Source organism: Talpa occidentalis, unplaced genomic scaffold, assembly GCF_014898055.3.
Source record: "Talpa occidentalis isolate TD23 unplaced genomic scaffold, MPIMG_talOcc4v2.1 talOcc4.14, whole genome shotgun sequence".
NCBI lineage: Eukaryota > Metazoa > Chordata > Mammalia > Eulipotyphla > Talpidae > Talpa > Talpa occidentalis.
The window spans coordinates 75,573,377-75,596,121 of NW_023601433.1; the positions used below are offsets into that span (position 1 = coordinate 75,573,377).

Here is a 22,745-nt window from a genome sequence, read left to right on the forward strand (position 1 = left end):
GTTCTATTGAAACTCATGGTTTTCTTGGTTTTCTGCCCTTTTCATTTTGCAGTGACCCCACATGATTACCAACCCCCTGGTTTTAAAGAGGGGGTAAACTCACACTTCCTGTTGTTCGAGGGGGAACCTGTAAATCTGCAAGTGGGACTGGTCTCCACTGGCTTTCATAGCATGAAAGTAAAAGTCACAACTGAGGCCACCAGAGTATCTGATTTGGAGAACAATCTCTTTCAGGAGAACAGCACTACTGAGATTGCCCATCAGGGTCTAGACTGCGATGAAGAAGAGGAAGAATGCAACAATCAGGTAAGGCAAAGCTTTAGTAAGTGGTTTTGATTTGCATTTCCCCGATTATAAATGATGTTGAGCATTTTTTCATATACCTATTAGCCGTTTGCATTTCCTCTTTGGAGAAGTGCCTTTTAGTTCTTTTGCCCATTTTTTGACTGTTTTGTTGTAATCTATTTTTTTTATACTTGAGATATATATATATAGATAGATATCTATCTATATATATATATCTCCATCCCCTTACCCCTTTCCCTACTCTTTCCTTCTTAACTTCAGAGCCCTCATGGTGTTTTTGATGTCCACTGGTTTTTGAAAGTGTTTTTGGTTATCAAATTATCTGCTTTGTAAATATTCAGGATGTATTTTTATCATTCTGACTTGCTTTACTACACATAATTCTCTCAAACTCCCTTCATTTGGTCGAAAAAGGCTGCATTTCATCCTTTCTTATGGTTGCATAGTATTCCATTGTGTGGATATACCATATCTTCTTTTTTTTTAAAGATTTATTTATTCATGCATATATGAACTTGGGTACAGGCCAGAGGTATGGGGAGGTGAGGGAGTTCACCAGAGACAGAGTGGGGAACAGAACAGGCAGATTTACTGAAATACACTGCTGAGGGGAGTAGCGGGCGACACAGGAGAGGTCTGCTGCTCCATGTGGGTAGCTCCCTGGCCGTGGATCGAACTCATGCTGCAGAGGCTGTGATAGCTTCATAGTGCTGTGCTTAACCCCTTGAGCCACCAGGGAGGCCCTATTTATTTTTATTTTTAGTTTCTTACTTTAGAGGTCAGGTCACCAAAAAAATCTTTATTGTTGATATTGTGTTTTCTTCTATATATTTTGTTTTCCTAGCATGATTTATTAAAGAGACTGTCCTTTCCCCATTTTATGGTCTTAGCTGCTTTATCATAGATTAGATATGGTATGTAAGGAGGTTGGTACATAATGTAGATTTATTTCTGTGCTTTTGATTTTATTCCATTGATCCATGTATCTATTTTTGTTCCAATACCATATTGTTTTTAGTACTGTTGCTTTATAGTAAAGTTTGAAGTTTACAATCCTTTTATTAGTTCCACATAATTTTTGGAACCAATCCCATATTGTTTTGCCAATACCATATTGTTTTTAGTACTGTTGTTTTATAGTAAAATGTATTAGTATTCTTTATTGGTATTCTTTGTTCACTTAATTTGAAAAATATTGCTGGTATTTTGCTGATTATGTATCATTTTGAACAGGGTAGTTATTTTGATTATATTGATTCTTTCCATCCATGAATGTGGGATATCATTCCATTTCCTTGTATCATTGAAGTCCTTTAATAACATCTTGTAGTTCTCATGTAGGTCTTTTCCCTCTCCTGTAAGGTTAATTCTGAGGTATTTGATTCTCTTTGAATCAGTATAAATGAAGTTATCTTCTTATTTTGCTTCTTAATTATTGTATGTATATAAAAAGACTACAGATTTTTGTATGTTGACTTTGTAAACTGCAGCTTTGCTATATTCACTTTTTGTTTCTAATTTTTGGTAGTCTTTAGGAATATATATATATATATAAAATTTCATATATATATATCATTTATACATATATTGTCTACAAATAGTGGTAATTTCATTTCTTTTCCAATTTGGATTCCCATTTATCTTCTGTGTTTGTCTGATAACTTAGCCCAAAACCTCTAATACTAAGTTAAACAGAAGTGGTACCAGTGGGGATTCTTCTCTTGTTCTAGATCTTAATGGGAAAACTTTCCGTTTTCACCATTAAGTGAATTGATTATTTACCTGTAATATATGATCTTTATTATATTGAGGTAGGGTTCTTTTTGTTTAGAGTTTTTATCATAAATGAGTTCTGAATCTTAGCAAATGTTTTCTCTCATTCTGTTGCTGTTATAGGACTTTATCTTTATTTTTGTGAATGTGATGTATTACCTTGATTAATTTACATATATTAAACCATACTTGCAACCCTAGGATAAATTCCACTTGGTCATGGTGTAAAATCTTTGTGATAATACCATTGAATTTGATTTGCTAGTATTTTGTTGAAGGGATTTTGGTCTAAATTTTTCTTTTCTTAAGCTGTCTTTGTCTGGTTTTGTAATTAGGGTAATGTTGCCATGATAAAGTATATTTGGTAGCATTCCCTCTTCTTGTGTTTTAAAAGACATTTTGAGCAAGATGGGCATTATTTCTTAAAGCTTTGACAAAATTTACTGTAAAGTCTGCTTTGGGACTTTTGTTTTTTGGAAGAATTTTTATTACGGTTTCAATTTCCATCTTCGTATTTGGATCAGAACATCTGATTCATATCACAGATTGAGATAATTCAGTAATCATTCCTTTAAATAAAATTTCTATGCCTTTTTCTGTGTCTTCTGGGTTCCCCCTGGTATGGATGTTATTTCTCTTTAAGTCATCCCAAAGGGCTTTCATACTATTTTCATTTTTTTAAAGATTTATTTATTTATTTATGCATACAAGAACTGGGGTACAGGACAGAGGTGTGGGGGGTGAGAGGACTCACCAGAGACAGAGTGGGGAACAGAAACATACTACTGAGGGGAGCAGCGGCCGAGACAGGAGAGTTCTGTGGGCTGCTCACTGGCTGGGGGATTGAACTCAAGCTGCAGCGGCTGCGGATATCTTCATAGGTTGCATCTAAACCCCTTGCGCGACCAGGGAGGCCCCACTATTTTCATTTTTAAAAATTCTTTATTTTTTCCTTTATTTATTTATATATATTTTACATCATTTTTCTTTTTTCTTTTTTTGCAATACTTGCTTTCTTTTCTCAGGTGCAGTCCCTATAGAATTTCCATCACCAGTTTGCCCATGCATCATCGCCATAGTCCCTTGTGCTCTTCCCTCCCTCGTTTTGATCCCTCTCCCTCCACTGCAGAATCTGTAGGTTGTTGTATTTGTTTGTTCTCCAACATTGTGTTTTTGAACTTATTAGTTCTCCCCTCTTTGTCTCCTGTTGAGACCCTTAATTTTATTTTTTAGATCCATTATAGTGGTTCTTAGCTTCATTATTTCTATTTATAACTGCTCATTTATCTTTATTCTGCTACTGTTTTATATCCTTTGGTTTATTTTTGCTGTTGTTTTTAGTTCCATAAGTGTTACAGCTATTACTTTGAACTCCTCTTCAGTCATGTTCTGCAGTTCTGTTGGGTTGAGGATTCTCTCGGGGTTATTTATTTTTTTCCTCCAGCATTTGTGGTGTGTTCTTCTCTATCCTATTTTAATTTTTATGGGTTGCAGTAGAGATAGACTGTTGTCTTTGCACCTGTTGAAGTAATTGGAGAACTGGTACTAACAAGGGGTAGTAGGTATAAAAGATGAGGGGGGCACTAGGACCAAAGGATCACCTCTGGTGAACATCAGGAATTCAAACTATCATGTTGTGGGGACTGAGTTGTGTGATGAAAACCCATAGGCCAGCTCCTTAGTTGTAGTGTCCTTATAGTTTGTGTCTCCTTCCACTCTAGGCTAATTTTGAGCACTAGACGAGGTGTTGGGCACAGATTGTAGTTCATATGTGCCGGGAGTGTTCTCTTTTCTTTTCAGCACAGGATCGTATCCTGGGGTGTTTTCTGGTTTAACTAACAGGTGCTTGAACTCTAGCTCATTCGAGTGTTCCTTTGTTGTTTTGGTTTTACCCCTGGGATGAGGGTGCAAGGTATTTTGAATATCCCAGCCTCAGCTTCAAGTAGTAGATGCATCTATGAGGAGCCTCATCATTCAACTTGTTTCTCCCTGCCAAAACAGGCTCCAGCTGTTCTATATTGAGAGCCTTGGGCTCAAGTCAGAAATCCTTACTCTGCATCCCCATCCCTGCAGCTCTCCAACAGTGCACCCTCTGTCCTGGGTGCCAACTCATGCACCCTCTTATCCAGTGCACTCTTGAGACTTAGGCTTACCCAATGTTGCTATGCCCAAGTCAACAACTGTAGGGGACTCTGAACAAAAACTGTCTGTCACTTTTGTGGATTGTACTGTCACAGTATCATATAGAGTTCACTTGAAGTTTTCCCTATCCTTTTCCACTGGACCGTTGCTCCTAGTGTGCACTGTAGTAGTATGTTTTTTCCTCAGTGGAATTTTAACTTTGTTCTCCTGCAGTCTAGTGGTGAATATATGAGAGGAGGTGAGCCCATTATCTTCCCTCTGCCACCATGTAGCTGGACTCCTGCTCTCTTCTGTTTATGTTTACATAACACACATTCTGAAATTGAATGTGGAATCTTATTTAAAGTTCATGCTAAGTTTAAATGCTGACAGAAAAGTACTTCTTTCAAAAAGAGACAGTTAACCCAGATTCCTTAAAAAACTAATTTATTACTGATACATGCAGACAGCTATAGAAAGATGGAGGGCTCATGCTGTTGAGGTCTGCTTTAAGGACCATTGGCCCTTATCTATTATGCCATATGGCTCTTTGGGAACTAATATTTTTGTAAAATTTGTAAGTTGGGGGTCTATATGTTACAATTTTCTGCAATCCTTATGAATCTTTATTTCTCTATGTTAGAAAGAGTTACTATATACTCTATGCAGGTTTTTCTAAACCTTTCTTTTCTATATAAGAATCTTGACCCAGAGTGGTAGTGGTATATTTTCCTCATCTGTTACACATTAATTTAACTGAAGCATAAATAGTCCACACAAATGCTGTTTTCAGAGGATGAACTAAAGGCAGGGAATATTTGTTTCCTTATTAGAGCCACAACTATTTCTAAAGGACCATTTCCAGTTTATCATTTGATCTAGTTACAATGATGATTTATTTGCTTTTTATCAGCATATATCCAAACATAAACACTATATTCCATTTTTCCAAGTGAAATTAAAAAATGGTTTGTATTTTGCATGGATTATTGTCTCATTTCAATTTTTAAAATAATATTTTGTGGTAATTTTTCTTCTTTTGATGAATTCTACAAAAGAATATATATATTATAGGGGCCTCTCCGGTGGCGCAGTGGTTGAGCGCGGGGTTGCGAAGCTGCCCGCAGCCTTGCGGCGCCGGTTTGATCCCCGGCTGCTCCCCGGCCACCGGAGGAGGGTCCCACATGGCGCGCGGACCTCTCCTGCCGCCCGCTGCTCCCCTCAGCGGTGTGCTTCGGCCCTTCTGCCTGCTCTGCTCCCTGCTCTGGCTCTGGTGAATTCTCTCACCCTCCCGCGCTTCTGACTGTACCCAGTGCTTGTATAAATAAATAAATAAATCTTAAAAAAAAAAAAAAGTTGATATAAAAAAGAATATATATATTATAATATATATATAGCTTACCTGGATGAAATTTCTTTCTCTGTGAAGTCTGTTTCTCACCCTTTTATGTTAACACATTTCATTAAAATATAAATGATTTATTTTTGAGAAATTAGAATGAAAAGTACATTGGTGCCAAAGTAAATAATGGTACCATTTAAGTGTGGACTAGAAAGATATTTCCAGATTTTTTAGAACTGCTCTGTATTCCAGTCAGTGGATTAAAACAAGAGCCTTTTCATTTAGAATTTACTTTCCCCTACTCAACTCTGAAATAAAGTTTTGTATTTTTGACGTGTACTCTGATGATTTTCATAGCATTGCATCTTATGAAGCTTACATGACTTGTTTGATACAATGTGGTATTGGCGAGAACATGTTAGTTTCTTGGAAGTGGGGTTGATTACTGAAAACTTTTGAGTAGGTACATTATCTACAGAAAATACTCAGTCTTTAAAAAACACACATCATTCTTCATCATGGGGCTTTAGTCCTAGTCACTGAGTTTCTTTTGTCAAGTAAGACCATTTCTCAATTAATTTTTTTGTTTTGCATTATTCAGTGTAACTATGCAAAAAGGAATGAGAGTTGGTTTGTGACTTTCCCATCAGTCTTATAAGTCATTTTTTAAAAATATATGAATCATTCTATAACATATCAAAGAGTTATTTCCTTCTTGTGAGTAGGGAGAGTCACACTGATGATCTCTATATGTTTCACTTACATTAAAAAGAGTATTGATATGTATTATAGAAGAAAAGTTGAGCACATTGAATAATCATAGGTAGGAACTCTTTAGATGTTAATATTATTAAATCTTAGCATTAAAATAGGTTTAGTTTTTAAAAAGGAGTAAGACTTAGAAAGTTCTATTTGTATAAAAAAAGCTTATAGTATTCTGTAATAATATATTTATATCATATCATGCTAAAACAGGTACAATATTAGATTCTATTTAATTATGATTTTTTTTTAAAAATGAAGACTTTGTTGCTATTTAATTTAGTCAATTGCACATTGGAAAAATATGATAATGTTAATTATCTAAGAATTATGTTCACTTGGCTCATTTTTCTGATACTTGTTATATTTGCTTCTGATTTCTATTTCTATTGGTAAACACATGAAATAATGGTTTGTAACAAATCCAGACTTTATACAGAGCATAATTCTTGTAACATTTGTATTAGGACTCAAAATTGAGATCTCACACTTCAGAAGATCATCTATTAATGTTATAAACCATGCAATCCATTGTTGTTATTATTGCTTTACTACCTGTAGTCATTTATTTAACCCAATACAACTTGCTCCCATTCACTTCCTTCATGCTCTTATTGGCAAATGTATCACATTACCTTTGTTATAGCTTGAACAATATATTATAGACACATTATTTTATTCCTTTGTTTAAAAAATCAGTTAAGAAAAAAAAGGAGAAAACTTGCATTTATATTGCCTTTTATAATTACATAATTACCAGTACTTGGTGCTCTTTGTTTTTCATATCAATTTGGATTATTGTCTGGGGTTATTTGTTTTCAACCTGAAGCCTTTTCTATAGTATTTCTTGTAATGTGCGCCTGCTAGTAACAATTTCTCTCAGTTTTAATTTTTATCTGGGGATGTTTTTATTTTTTCTTTGTTTTAAAAGATAGCTTTTCCTGATTTAGGATTCAGTTTTATTTTGAGCTCTTTGATTTTGTTATGCCTAACTGGCCTCCATTGTTTCTGCTGAGAAGTCAACTCTTAGTCTTACTGGGGTTCCTTTGTAAGTGGTCAGTTTCTTTTATTGCTTTTAAGATTTTCACTTTAAAAAAAAAAAAGATTTTCACTTTGTCTTTAGTTTTCAACATTTTTAGTGTGACTTGTCTATTTATGGATCTCTTTGCATTTATCTTACCTGGAGTTTACTGAGTTTCCTGGATGTGTAGGTTGGTGTTTTCAATAAATCTGAAACAGTTTCAGTCATTATTTCTCTAAATATTTCTTTCTCTTTTCCTTTTGGTTCTCCCATTTTGTGTATGTTGGCGCATTTAATGATGTCTCACATTTCTTTGAGACTCTTGTCAATTTTCTTCATTCTTCTCTTTTTTTCTGACTGCATAATCACTGTAAAACTATATCAGTTTTGCTAAATTTTTCTTTTGCCAGTTCTGATTCATGGCAGAAAATCTCTGCTGATTTTTTCATTTCAGTTATTAGACTTTTCAACTCTAGAATTTCCATTTGGAACTTTTTATAACTTCTATCTCTATTTTCTGTTGAATGTGATTGTTATCTGTTTTGCAACCATTCCAGGCCAGGTAAGTTCACCATCGGTTCAGGAGCTTAAAGAGAACCTTGGAGCCCTTGGCACCATCCCCATAGGTTTTTTTAACAGTATGCAGGGGCAACAAGCCAGCAGGGAGATAGCAACTTGAGCCACCTGCCAACCTTTATACGCTCTTTATTCTGGGCTTTGTCTGGTGTAGTCTCACGGTCCTGCCTCTCTGTAGTCACTTGTCTTCTTGAAGCCATTCTGCCTTAGCCATCCTCATCTCAGAGTGATACAGTCCTTATAGCCTCGGTCTGTAGGCTCAGGTGTGCACACTTACGCATGCCCACACCATACTCCAGGTGTCCACAATCAGACATGTGTGACCCAGTTCTATCATCCCCTAAAACTCTACCATGCCTCTTTGTAGTCATATTTCACACCCAGCCTAGAACCTATTAATCTATATTACTTCTCTATGGTTTTACCTTTGTAAGAATGCTGTATAACATTGTCAGTATGAGGAAATCTGTAGAACTGTTCCCCAGAAAAATGGATAAAAATTATTTTTCTTTTGCCAGAGTTTTCCCATCACCAAAGTGATTACAGTCCTCCATCGCACTGCACCTGCTCTCCCCCTTCTCTACTTTTCACCTCTCCCCCTCTCCCTTACTCTCATCTCTATACCCCCTGCCCCACAGTGTGTCAGAACTACTGTCTGCTTTCAGGGGTCACTCAGTCTTACATGCTGTCTTTTGTCTGATCCTTTGTTTGGTTTCTCTAGATTCCACATAGAAGCGAAAACCATCCAGTATTTCTTTCTCCTTCTGGCTCACTTCACTTGGAATAATCCCTTCCAGTCCCTCCATGTTGCTGCAAATGGCATGAGTTTATCTTTTTTTGATCACTGAGTAGTATTTCATTATGTGTATATACCATATCTTCTTGATCCACTCATCTGCTCTGCCCTGGCTGCACTGGCCTTAACCAGTACTGATCATGTCTAAACATCATCATATTGAGGAAGATCCTGAACTCCCTTTGGTGGATGCAGATAGAGTTGAAGGTTACAAGAAGACCAGTGGGGCTGGTTTGCTTCTTAAGAAACTTAATTCTTGGAATGATATAAAAATGTCCCTTGCCTCTCAGCAGATGAGAGCTGGCAAGGGCAAAATTAGAAACTGTCATTGTATCCAATGCAGGGGACCTTGCATCATCTATAATGAGGACAATGGTATCATTAAGGCCTTCAGAAACATTCCTGGAATTACTTAGTTTAATGTAAGCAAACTGAACATCTGAACCTTGCTCCTGGTGGCCATGTGGGACATTTCTGCATTAGGATTGAAAGTACTTTCCACAAGTTAGTTGATCTGTATGGCAATTAATGGAAAGCTGCCTCCCTCAAGAGTAATTACAACCTTCCCATGCACAAGCTACTCAATACAGATCTTAGCAGAATTTTGAAAAATTCATCCAATGTCTTTTTGTTAAAACATTGATGAGGGGGAAAAGTGTTGAATATGGGGCCTCCCGGATGGCGCAAGGGATTAAGCATCAGCACTATGAAGCTATCCGCAATTACTGCAGCAGGAGTTCCATCCCTGGCCAGGGAGCTAACCCACATGGTGCAGCAGACCTCTTCTGTCTTGCCAGCTGCTCACCTCAGCAGTGTATTTCAGTCAGTCTGCCTGTTCTGCTCCTACTCTGTCTCTGGTGAATCCTCTCACCCTCCACACCTCTGGCCTGTACCCCAGTTCTTGTATGCATTAATAATCATTTTTAAAAATGTTGAGGGCCTCCCCTGGTGGCACAGGCGGTTGAGAGCAGCGCTGTGAAGCTGTCTGCAGCCTCGGCAGCATGGGTTCGATCCCAGCTGGTGAGAATCCCGCATGGCTCGGCAGACCTCTCCTGTCGCGCCTGCTGTTCCTCTCAGCAGTGTATTTCAGTCAGTCTGCCTGTTCTGCTCTCCACTCTGTCTCTGGTGAATCCTCTCACCCTCCTGCACATCTGGCCTGTACCGGGGTTCTTGTATGCATGAATAAATAAATCTTAAAAAAAAAAAAAGATGAGTGAACCAACGTTAATTGAGGACTTGGTTATATTATACATTGTTTTGCTTAAAGTAGCAGTTCCCATCAAGCTAAGGAATGACTTTAAGTGAGGACTGACTGTACTATCAAAATATTAAAATATTAAAGATTTTAGTCTAGTCTTAAGAATGTTAGCTCATAGCTAGGTAGACTCCCACTGAATATAGAAATATAGTATACTACTACAGTAATATAGTAATGACATTATCTGAAAATATTTACCTGTACTTTATTTCTTACTCACACTCTATCTTTTCAGAGCTTGCCAGAATGTTCATAGTACGAATTTAGGAAATGATTATCAGTGAAAGATCATTTGAATGTTGACAACGATACTTTCCTATTAATTTGAAAGAACCCACAGAGAAATCATGTTCCTCCACTTGGTTTTGTATATTTTGTGTCATAATCTTGACTTTGTTCAAAAACAAGACATTGGAAGTCTAAATGTAGAAGACAAAGAAAATTTGATTAAATTGTCTAAATATTAGATAGAACGAAACTTCACATAGTCCTGACTACTCCTTTAGTGACTGTGGCATTTCCTTTCTTTCCTTACCAAATTTCTTACAAGATGTTACCCATTTACTGTGTCTCTCCTCACCTGCTCTTTGACTAACTGGCATCTTCGCTCATATTCACTCTCCTAACTACTCTCTTCAAAATAAACAATGACTTTTTTAATAGAGGCATGTTTTATTTATTTATTTATTTGTTTATACAAGCACTGGGTACAGTCAGAAGCGCGGGAGGGTGAGAGAATTCACCAGAGCCAGAGCGGGGAGCAGAGCAGGCAGAAGGACCCAAGTACACTGCTGAGGGGAGCAGTGGGCGGCAGGAGAGGTCTGCGCGCCATGTGGGACCCTCCTCCGGTGGCCGGGGAGCAGCTGGGGATCGAACCGGTGCCGCAGAGGCTGCGGGCAGCTTCGCAACCCAGCGCTCAACCGCTGCGCCACCGGGGAGGCCCGATTTTTTAAATCGATATGTCTTAGTCTTTGCTTTTTCATTCTTCTTGGCCTATTTTATGATGTTAACTATACACTTTCTTTTAAATGTCCTTCCTTATTTTTAGGATATTATACTGTTCTTATTCTTTTCCCTCTGTCTGACCTGTCATCTGTTTCTCTGTCACTTTTGTTCCTCCTCCCACTACTAATTGCTGGCAAACCCCAACATCTTCAAGGTCTCTGACCATACATTCTTCAAGCTTTCCAAACTTTCTTTTGGAGTATGCGTTCATTTTCAGGGACTTAAGCATCGCACATATACTGTGACTCCTGGATGTCCTAGCTTGAGCCTTGACCATGCCCCAGAACATCAATTCTATATCTTTTACCTTCTATTAGGCATTTTCACCTTGATGTCCTACTACCAAGTAAAATTCAGTATGTCATCCTTTTATTTACCACTGCCTTCCCCAAGCCATATCCAGAACAAGTTTCTCTATTAGATATTCTTCTTCTTACCATTACCTTTATTCTCTTTATGTCTTAAGTTCAGAATCTTTTTTAAAAAAGATTTATTTATTTATGTATACAAGAGCTGGGGTGCAGGCCAGAGGTGCAGGGGTGGGGGAGAGGATTCAGCAGAGACAGAGTGGGGAGCAGAACAGGCAAACCTACTGAAATACACTGCTGAAGGGAGCAGGCAAGACAGGAGAGGTCTGCTGCGCCATGTGGATCAGCTCCCTGGCCAGTGTTTGAACTCATGCTGCAGTGGCTGTGGCTAGCTTCATAGTGCCGTGACTTAACCCCTTGAGCCACCAGGGAGGCCCTTAAGTTCAGAAACTTAAAGTCATTTCCCTTATTTAGTCATATATCAACATTCCCCTTGGTCTCCCCTTTACCGTCTGTCCTTACTGCCAAAACTCCAGTCCAGGCCTTCATCCTCTCACATTTGAATTGCTTCCACAGCCTCCAGGCTCACCCACACCTCCAGCTCTATCCCGCATATCACTGCCAGTCTAATCTTCTTTAAATTTAACTTTCATCATATCAATTCCCTAATCAAATTATCTCATGATTCCTATTTCCTACTACATCAAGTCTAAACACCTCTACCTGGCTTTCAGATTGGTCATGATCTGGCTCCACATTACCTATCTTGTTTCCCACTATTACCCAACATGTTCCCATTTTTTGAGTTATGTCAGTTTTCTCACTGTCCAAGAACCAGCCAAGTTCATTTCTGCCTCCATATCTTAACAATCATACTTTCCTCTTGCTTGGAATGTCTTTGTTCTTTCCAGTGACCCACATCATGTCCACCTTGCAAGAGAATTGTCTGTGCTTGCTCTGTCTAGTTCCCTGCTTTCTATTGTTTCTAACTCATTTTAATCAGACATTCATCCCTACCACTCCACTGTCCAATATACAACTCTTAACTATTTTCCTGTCATTAGATACTTCCTCAGCCTTCCCCATCTCAGTAAATGACATCATCATTTACCCAGTTGCTCTGACTAAAATTCTAGGAGCTATCCTTTATTCTCCCTTATAACTCATATCAAGTCCATCAGCAAGTTCAATGAGTTCTCCTTTCAAAATATATCTCAAATCTAAGCACTTATCATTACCTCATTGTTACCGCTCTAATCCAAGTAAACATTACCCCTACAGTTGTCTTCCTGCTTTCATTTTTGTCCTCGTATGGTTTGACACAAAACATCCAGAATTATCTTTTAAAGATACAATTGTGTTCATGTCACTTCCTTTTCTATGGCCTTCAAAACCATTTGTTCTAACCCAAGGTGCTGACCTTAGTGGTTGCCAATTCCCCTCACTCCTTCATCTTCATCTTCCTTGGCCTTCTTTCTCTTTTTACAACAAGCAAAATTTATTGACACCTCACTTATCCATGAACACAAAACAAAACTAGATAGTTTTGAAGAGAAGAGATATCTTTGGTTTCCATAATATTTGTCAGTAAAAAATATACCAAAAGGAAAAAAACAAGAAAGTGTACACTTTGTTTTTCTGAAATAATATTTTGTATAAAATATTTTATTTTGAAATACTCTCTATCTTATGGAAATTCTGCAAACACAACACAAATAATATTTTTTCTGAACCAGTTGTTTAGTATGTAATAAAAGATAGTATGTAATTCTTAGAAACATGAACATTTTCCTGTATTATCATAACATAACCATGAAAATGAAGTTAATTTTGATACATTACTATCATCTAACCCTCAGACTCCATCCAGCTTTTGCCAGTTATACTAATAATGTCCATTATACCAAAATAATGCAGGTTAAATCATGTTTTGCATTTAATTGTTAAATTTCTTTAGCCTCTTTTAGCTTGTAACCTTGACATGCTTTTATAGAAATGGATTAGAATTGGGCCTCCCCTGGTGGCGCAGAGGTTGAGTGCTGGGCTGTGAAGCTGCCCCCAGCCTCTGCAGTGCCAGTTTGATCCCGGCCACTGGCGAGAGTACCACATGGCATGCAGAGCTCTCCTGCCGCGCCGGCTGCTCCCCTCAGCAGTGTATTTCGTCAGTCTGCCTGTTCTGTTCCCCGCTCTGGCTCTGGTGAATTCTCTCACCCTCCCGCACTTCTGACTATACCCAGTGCTTATATAAATAAATAAATAAATCTTTTAAAAAAAAAAATGGATTAGATTAGATTAGATTAGATTAGATTAGATTAGATTCAGGGTATGCGTCTTTTTTAGAATGCCACAAAAGTGGCATGTAATTTCAATTTGTCTATTACTGGTGTTTATTTTGATCACTTGATTAAGGTGCTTTCTGCCAGGTTTTTCTATGGTAAATTTACTCTTTCTTTGTAATTAATAAAGCAGTTCATAAAGAAGTACTAAAAAACTGTAAATTATCCCATTACTCCTCAAATTTCTCACTTATTCATTATTTATATCAGTTATAAACTCATGGATAACTATTTTACTCATTACTATCATTATTTATGTTGATACACTTATTAATCTCAGATTTTAACCAGTAGGAATCTTTAAGCTTGCTCTTGTGTTCTCTTATATCCCCCCTAATTGTTTGTGTACTTCCTTACATTCTGGCACAACAAAGCATTCCATGCTCACCTTGTGTTTTTCCTATCCGAGTCCTGGAATCAGCCGCTTCTCCAAAGACTCCTAGTTTTTTAGTGGTTCCTTTTAGTAGCCAAAATGTGAAGTTTTTCAATGCACAGAACTAGAGAATATATATGAACACACATGCACACACACACACACACACACACACCCCTATATTTATGTCTCTATATGAAAATTCATGAGTTCACTTCTATACTACCAGTCCCAATCCAATACTATACTATGGAAATCATTCTGGTTTTCTTATTTTACATATTTTTTATTTCTTTCAGCAGTGAGAAACCTGGCTCCTATTATAGTTAACATAATTACTTATCAGTCCTGTCCAATGTAACCAAACTCCCTTTGTTGCTCGCCTTTCCCACTCACAGAGTTACCCACCTTACCTTTCTAGGACTCCCAGTCCTTTGGGAACAACCAGTCCTTTGGGCTTTTCCTCCCATAGATACAATATCCACTTTACCCTGCTCAGACTCTGACTCTTCATGTGGGTCACCCATGCTTGTGAGGCCTCCTCATTCCATTTGACTTATTCGCAGCAGGCCTATCCTTATATAGATGGTCTCCTCACCCTGCTCACTCTCTGTTTGGATGCCTGTCTTGCTCTGCCACACCTAATACTAGCATAAGAACTAAACTGTTTATCAATATACAGGAAGAGTAAGAAGAACAAAGTTCAATATTTTATTTAGAAAATGCTTTCTAGTTGATGTAAATACAGGTCAAGGAGGCTACGACATTTGTCTCATTTCCCCTAAAAAACCATATGTTATTAATGTCAGTTTGAAATACCATAGCAATTAGTGGACAAAAGTCAAACCATTTTTGAAAGAACATCCTAATTAGATCAATGTAAAAACAAGCAGTCAGACTTAAAAAAGGAAAGATTCTTCATCTTTTTTCCATCTTTTGCTCAAATGTTTTGGTATTATGGACACATCCTCAGAATCACTGCTAAGCACTAATGATGGTAAGTTTGTGAACCTTACATTTTGAAGGTGGTGGTTTTTATGCCTGAGGCCCTTACATCAAAATTAATTTTATCTTTAAAAACTGAGAAATGTAGTATTTCATCACAATATTATCATTCAGTTATACCACAAAACTTTGCAGGGCAGTATCTATATTGAATTGATTGTTCTTTGATACTTTAAAACTAAAACCTCTATATGAGCACCCTTTTTTTTTTCCACATTTTATTTAAATTTTATTTTTTTATATTCCCCATACAATTACAACCTCCTTATTTTGACCCCAAGCCCTCCTTTCCCCGCTCCCCCACCCCCCATGGAGTGTCTCTGGTTCATAGTTGTTTGTTGATTTTGATATTTTCTTTCTTACAGTTATTCTTTTTCCTGGTCCCTTATTTAAGTTTTCTACATTCCTGCTATGAGTGAGACCATCCGGTATTTTTCTTTTTCTTTCTGGCTTATTTCGCTGAGCATGATCCCTTCCAGCGCCGTCCATGTTGCTGCAAATTGCATGTGTTTATCTTTTTTGAATGCTGAGTAATATTCCATGGTGTATATGTACCACATCTTCTTGATCCAGTCATCTATTTTTGGGCATTTGGGTTGTTTCCAAAGCTTAGCTATTGTAAATAGTGCTGCTATAAACAGGGGTGCAGGTGCTCTTTGGAATTGATGTTTCTGTGTCCTTTGGGTAAATACCTAGGAGTGGAATTGCTGGATCATATGGAAGCTCTATGTTTAGTAGGTCGAGAAATCTCCACACTGCTCTCCATAGTGGTTGGACCAGTTTGCACTCCCACCAACAGTGCAAGAGAGTTCCTTTTTCTCCACACCCTCGCCAACATTTGTTGTTGCTAGTTTTTTTTAACATGTGCCATTCTCACTGGTGTAAGATGGTATCTCATTGTAGTTTTGATTTTCATTTCCCTGATTACAAGTGATGTGGAACATATTTTCATATACCTGTTGGACATTTGCGTTTCCTCTTCAGAGAAGTTTCTTTTTAGCTCTTCTGCCCATTTTTTGACTGGATTATTTTCTTTGTTTTTGTTGAGTCTCATCAGCTTTTTGTAGATTTTTGTGATCAGTCCTTTATCATTAGTGTTGTGTGCAAAAATGTTCTCCCAGTTGGTGGGGTTTCTCTTTGTTTTGGTTATTGTCTCTTTTGCTGTGCAGAAGTTCTTTAATTTGATGTAGTCCCAGATGTTTATCTTTGCCTTCACTATCACTGCTTTGGGTGATGTGTCTGTAAAGATGTCTTTGATGTGCATATCATGTAGTGTTTCGCCTATATTTCCTTCTATGTATTTTATGGTTTCAGGTCTTATATCTAGTTCTTCAATCCATTTTGAGTTGGTTTTTGTGCATGGTGTTAGGTAGTAGTCAAGCTTCATTCTTTTGCATGTGTTAGGTAGTAGTCAAGCTTCATTCTTTTGCATGTAGTGAGCCAGTTTTCCCAGCACCATTTACTGAACAAACTTTCTTTGCTCCAATGCATATTCTTTGCTCCTTTGTCAAAGATTAGTTGACCATAAATCTGTGGGTTTATTTCTGGATTTTCTATTTGATTTCATTGGTCTGTGTGTCTGTTCTTGTTCCAATACCATGCAGTTTTGATGATTATGGCTTTGTAGTATAGTTTGAAGTCTGGGAGTGTGATGCCTCCATTCCCTTCTTTTTTTTCAGGAGAGCTTTGGCTATTTGGGATTTTTGGTGATTCCATATGAATTTCATCAATAATTGTTCTATTTCTTTGAAGAATGACATTGAAATTTTTATTGGAATAGCATTGAATCTGCATATTGCTTTTGGTAGGATGGCCATTTTAATAATGTTTATTCTTCCAATCCATGAGCAAAGGATGTCTTTCCATTTCTTTGTGTCTTCTTCTATTTCTTTTAACAGTGTTTTATAGTTTTCTTTGTATAGGTCCTTTACCTCTTTTGTTGGATTTATTCCCAAGTATTTGATTTTTTTTGTTTTGCTAATAAAAGGGATGGCTTTTTTGATTTCTTCTTCTTCAGATTTATTGTTTGTGTATAGGAAGGCTACTGACTTTTGCGTGTTGATTTTGTATCCTGCCACTTTACTGAACTGATTGATGAGTTGAATTAGTTTTTCTGTGGAGTTTTTGGGGTTCTCTATGTATATTATCATATCATCTGCAAATAGTGATAGTTTGACTTCTTCTTTTCCTATTTGGATTCCTTGTATGTCTTTCTCTTGTCTTATTGCTCTGGCTAGGACTTCCAGTATTATATATAGTGGTGAGAGTGGACATCCTTGTCTTGTTCCAGATTTTAATGGAAATGCTTTCAGCTTTTCACCATTGAGAATGATACTGGCTGTTGGCTTGTCATCTATATGAGCATCCTTGATAACAGTTACATAGAGATGAAACACCAATGAGGAGTCAGGATATTGCCTTCAAAGAAACTACAACCCCTGGAGTCTACAACTTTCCCAAGACAAAATATCTAAGTTTGCAAAGATCCAAAATATACCCAAATCCTTTAAAGACATAAACTAACCATTCCAAGAAGTAGTTTCTCATTCCTACTCTTACTCCAAATTTTCTGTCTGAGAAAGGCAAATTTAGTTTTTCTTTTAAATCAAGATATGATATGATTAGACTTTTGTTTAATTCTAAGCCAAAACATTCCCAAACTCCTACTGCATTCCTGGGAAGCCCTAAAAAATGTTGAAGTATTCTCTTGGCCATGTCTCATTCCTTTAAGGAGTCAAGCACTCTCCATCTGTATCCTCTCTGAGACTATGAAAAGGGAACATGGCCTCCGTGACTGTTCTAACCAGGTGGGTCAGATTAGCTTTATAGTCCACTTATTAGGAAGCTAACAAGGCTCCTCTGTGGGTGTTTGTGCATACTTTACAAAACTGTTGATGACCTCATGAGCCAAAGAAAGCAGGTCTCACGTTGTGGGCTAAGCCTAAATATTAATACTACTTTATATTTATGTAGTGTCTTTTTTCCAAGGAACTCCAACCTCTTTACAGACATTATGTCATTAATCCTCAAAGCATTGCTGTTTGGTACATGGCAAATATATCCCTCTCCATCTCCCTCCCCTTTTTTTTTTTTTTACTGTGATGGAAACTTGCAAGTCAGTGACAGAACCCAGACCCCTGGTCCTTAGTCTGTGCACTATACCATGAAAAAAAAGATAAAAATAATTTTTGAGCTTATTTGTTGCCTCTTCGATGGAATTTGAGAGGATATCTGTATGCATTTCAATTTTCACTGTCTCTAGCTTATAATGCTTTCTTCATTTTAAGGTAGGCATTTTCTAGAATATGTAGTTCATCTTTCACTATTGCATTTATAGGAACACTTGAAGTTTGTGGCTGAATTTGAGGTGAAAAACTTACTTATTGAATATATAATTTCCCTTTTACTAAGCAATCCCTTGTACTTCTCAAACCCTGAGATAAATTAGATTTTTTAATCCCCATGCTGACTTATATTCATTTATAGCAACCACATGTTTACCAAATCAGATAATATACAACTAGATGCAACTAATTTGTGTTGAATGATTAATATGTACCAGATATTGTGACAAATATTTTCAAACACATCATCTTATTTTACATATGTAATATTCCATGAGAACCTGCTAGAGTAAGACTTATCGTCTGTGGAAACATTCTCTTAGAGTGGGGCAAGAAAAGAAAGTCACTAGAAATATGGCCTCAGCTGCTATATTCTCTCTCCAAGAGAACGCAATTAACTCTAATTCCTTAGTGGAAATCTCCAGTGTAAATATTTCCATGAAAAGGAAAAATATGGGTAAATTCTAAAAACCACCAGAAATTAGTTCAATGTCCATAAAGTAAAAAAAAAAAAAAACCTTAAAAGATTGAATCTTACATACTAAACAATTAATGAAAACACAGAGAACAAAAAGAGCCGTATCTGGTAATAACAAATACTTCTTCATTTCACTTGATATTAAGTACTTTCCAATCAGAAATATTGGAACCAAGAATTGAACTACAGTGTCATAACTTTAAACATTCACAAAATCAATTTCACATCTTATTTTTTAATTCTTTTATATGACATACTGTCATGTTTTCCAGATTTGTGGGTTGAGGAAACGTTCTTTTTAAACAAGGAAAAACATTCAACTTTTAATTATTAAATTCTGAAAGCCTCAGAGTAAAAATATATCAAATGTCCTGCAACACTGATGATATTCCACTCTGCTCTCAGGCCCAGCTCAATCTGAAATTTCTACATTTCTAAATAAATAGTGTTTAATTTGAAACTATCATGGAAAATTGTCATATGTTGGAAAATATGCACAACATGTCATACTTTAGGTATATAATCTAGCTATCTTCTTTAGCATAGCTACAGGGAAGTTTATATCCAACAACCTTGTGTTTTAAAGAAAATATAATTTGCTGCCTCCCTGATGGTGAGGGGTTAAGTCTCAGCACTATCACTGCTATGGCCTGATTTCGATTTCCGATCAAGGAGCTAACCCACACATGGCACAGCAGACCTCTCCTGTCTTGCCCGCTGCTCCCCTCAGCAGTGTATTTCAGTAAATCTGTTTATTCTGTTCCACACTCTGTCTCTGGTGAATCCTTTGACCCTCTGCACCTCTGGCCTACACCCTAGTTCTTCTCCTAAATAACTATATGTTTTTTAAAAAAATCTATTCATAACATTCTAAATGTTTAGTTTTTTAATGTCACAGGAAGTATTAGCCCAAGAATACCCTTATATCTCAAGTAAAAATTTGATGATGGGGAAATTTGGATAGTAGTGAAAAAAAAAACAGTGTCTTGGACCTCCCCGGTGGCGCAGTGGTTGAGCGCTGGGTTGCGAGGCTGCCCGCGGCCTCTGCGGCGCCGGTTCGATCCCCAGCTGCTCCCTGGCCACCGGAGGAGGGTCCCACATGGCGTGCAGACCTCTCCTGCCACCCGCTGCTCCCCTCAGCAGTGTACTTCGGTCCTTCTGCCTGCTCTGCTCCCCACTCTGGCTCTGGTGAGTTCTCTCACCCTCCCGCACTTCTGACTGTGCCCAGTGCATGTATAAACAAAGACAAGCAAACAAACAAACAAATAAATAAATAAAAACATGCCTCTATTAAAAAAAAAAAAAAACAGTGTCTTAGTAGTATTGCCTTGTATGTTTGTGTTGAGTGTGCAATGCCTAAAATATAGACAACAGTGTGAATGGTGCCTCCTGGAGGTGAGCAATGCCAGACAGCCCTGATTTTAACTACTAAAGTTTTGTAAAATGCTTGTGATTTTCTTTGATTAACAACTGAGGACCAGTTGTAAACTACAGTAAGACTTTTACTGTTATTCCTTATGTCTTCTAGTGTGTGCAAAGCTATTTGTTTTCATCTCCATATTGGTTCCAAAAGATTTCCTTATTGTACTGACTGAGCTTTTAGTACATTGGTCTGGCATTCTCCCAGCTCTCGGTTTTCATGAGTCAGGGAAAATGTGTGCATTTGAGAAGCTTGTCAGACTTGCTCAACCAGCCCTGGACTGATTATAAAGTTCCTCCTCCGATTCTCCATCTCCCTCTATATTCCTACAACATACTGCTTGTACTTTTATTTAACCCTTACTTCGTCTTATCTGTGTTAGGTGTTTGTTAGTGTGTTGTTTATACATCTGTGTCTCACTACCTTGAAACACTCTTCTTCCCATCCCTGTTATCCTGCTGTTCCCATCATCACCACAGCGCTTAGCGTGGTAACTTGACTCTGTTTTCCTGAACCTCATCTTTTACCCTTCACTCTTTGGTTGTCTTTCATTTATTTTAGTTAGGAGGAAAATATGTGTTCTATTGATGAGGAAGAAGGAGGTAATGGGAAGAAAGGCCCACCTCCATTTGAAGTGAGATGGAGAGTGGTCCTGTAAATAGGTTCGTTACTTGGCCACAGCCCTCCACTTCCCCATTTAACTTTACTGTGGCAAGACCTGGTGTAACTTTAGTAAAATAATTTGAAGAGAATGGTATTGTAAATTTTATAGCAATTTAAGTTTTTTAGAGGTGCAGTTGATTTCAAAATGATCCAAGGAGTTTCTGGAAAGACGTACAAGAAATCAGTAATAGTGGTTGCTTTCTATACAGAGATTTGGTGACTTTGGAGTGACAGGAAGAATCTCACTGTAGACTTTTATTCTACTTTTTGAATTTCATACTATGTGACTGTACTAACTATTGAAATTGATGAAAATGAAAAAAAAATGGAAGCAGGCAATTAAATAACTATACTTGAACTAAATTGATACCTTAGAAATTTCTGTTAATTGGGCCTCCTTGGTGGCGCAAACTCACAAACTCCTGTGAGTTTGTCCATAGCCACTGCAGCGGGAGTTTGATCCCTGGCCAGGGGGCAACCCATATGGTACAGCAGGCCTCTCCTGTCTCGCCCACTGCTTCCCTCAACAGTGTATTTCAGTCAATCTGCCTGTTCTATCCCCCACTCTGTCTCTGGTGAATCCTCTTACCCCCACCCCTGCAACTCTGGCCTATACCCCAGTTCTTGTCTGCGTAAATAAATAAATCTTAAAAAAAAAAAAGAAATTTCTGTTAATTATAGGAAAGGGTTAAGATATATATTTTTTTAATTAAAAAAAGGTAGTTCAGGAAGAAGGATCTGATTATTTTCAACTTGTGCTAAAAACTGCCAGAAAATACAAAAAAATCAAATTGTTTTCCCCTCATATAAAACTCACCCTCACTCCAAACACCCAGCTTCTCTTTAGGGGTTTTCTTTTTCTTTTCTCTTCAATGAATTTAGGGCAAATTTAAAGTGAAAATATGACTTTTTAGTAAATGTATCTTTACCTCTTTACCTCCACCTTGTATGGAAGAACAATTAAGGGGAAATCAGAGTTCCTAAGTGTAGTCTACTCTGCCTTCTTCTTCCTGCCAGTGAGAGTAGGCAGTTATGACCTGGGGTTTAGATATCACATTGATAAAGATCTTCCATCTCAGCTTTCATACCACAGTGGTCTTTATATATTTTATGGAGCCAACCTCTATAGTCATTTCTGTACTTACAGTTATACTATATTCCTTTCAGCACCTGCTTAAGCACTGTATACAGACTCCGATTCAAGCAAATGACCTATCTTGCAAGTCTATGAGAAGCTAGGTGTCACATTTCCAATTCTGTTTCTATTGTCTGTTCATCTCTTTTATTTATTTATTTTTTTGAAGAATCAGCAAACCTCTGTCAACTTTAGTACGTCTAATAACACCATCATATCATTGCCTATAGGTTTCCTCCTCCATGTCACAAATCAAGAAACAACTTTTTCATTTTTGTAATTATTTCAAGTATGTGCCTGAGTATGTGCATGTGTGTTTGATATGTCTACCTTTACTGTCACAAAATTTATAATTAATTACTCAAGCATATGCAACTAGGAAAATAAATGACATTTTCCAATTGAAAAGTATCTAATAATATTTTAGAATATTTTATAATTTTAAGTAGTAATTCAAGTAAACTTTAATTTTTTATGTTCTTTTATTATCTTACCAGCTTGCAAATAAAAATAGTTTCATAACAAATCTTTCATCACATTGAAATAAAGAAAACAATGAGATAAAGTAATAAGCATGTTGATTATAAACATTAACTAATAAGATTTAATTTTTACAGAATTAATATGGAACTTCATATTTATAAAATAACTTTAATTATACAAGCTGCACATGAATACATTATTACAGATAATTCAAAAACTACTAATAAGGATATTTAATCC

General features: G+C 37.1%; 1 protein-coding gene across 7 annotated transcripts in view; it reads left to right on the forward strand.

Annotated features, from left to right (window-relative positions):
- HORMAD2 (HORMA domain containing 2) overlaps positions 1 to 22,745 on the forward strand; it is an 88,430-nt gene that overhangs the window by 35,157 nt on the left and 30,528 nt on the right. For all 7 annotated transcript variants that reach the window (XR_008551863.1, XR_008551865.1, XM_054695245.1 and 4 more), the window contains one exon: positions 53 to 306. Coding sequence is in view for 5 of the 7 variants with exons in the window: in XM_054695245.1 (XP_054551220.1) it covers positions 53 to 306 (254 nt within the window). In the remaining 2 variants the exon portion in view is untranslated. The remainder of the gene's footprint in view (positions 1 to 52; positions 307 to 22,745) is intronic.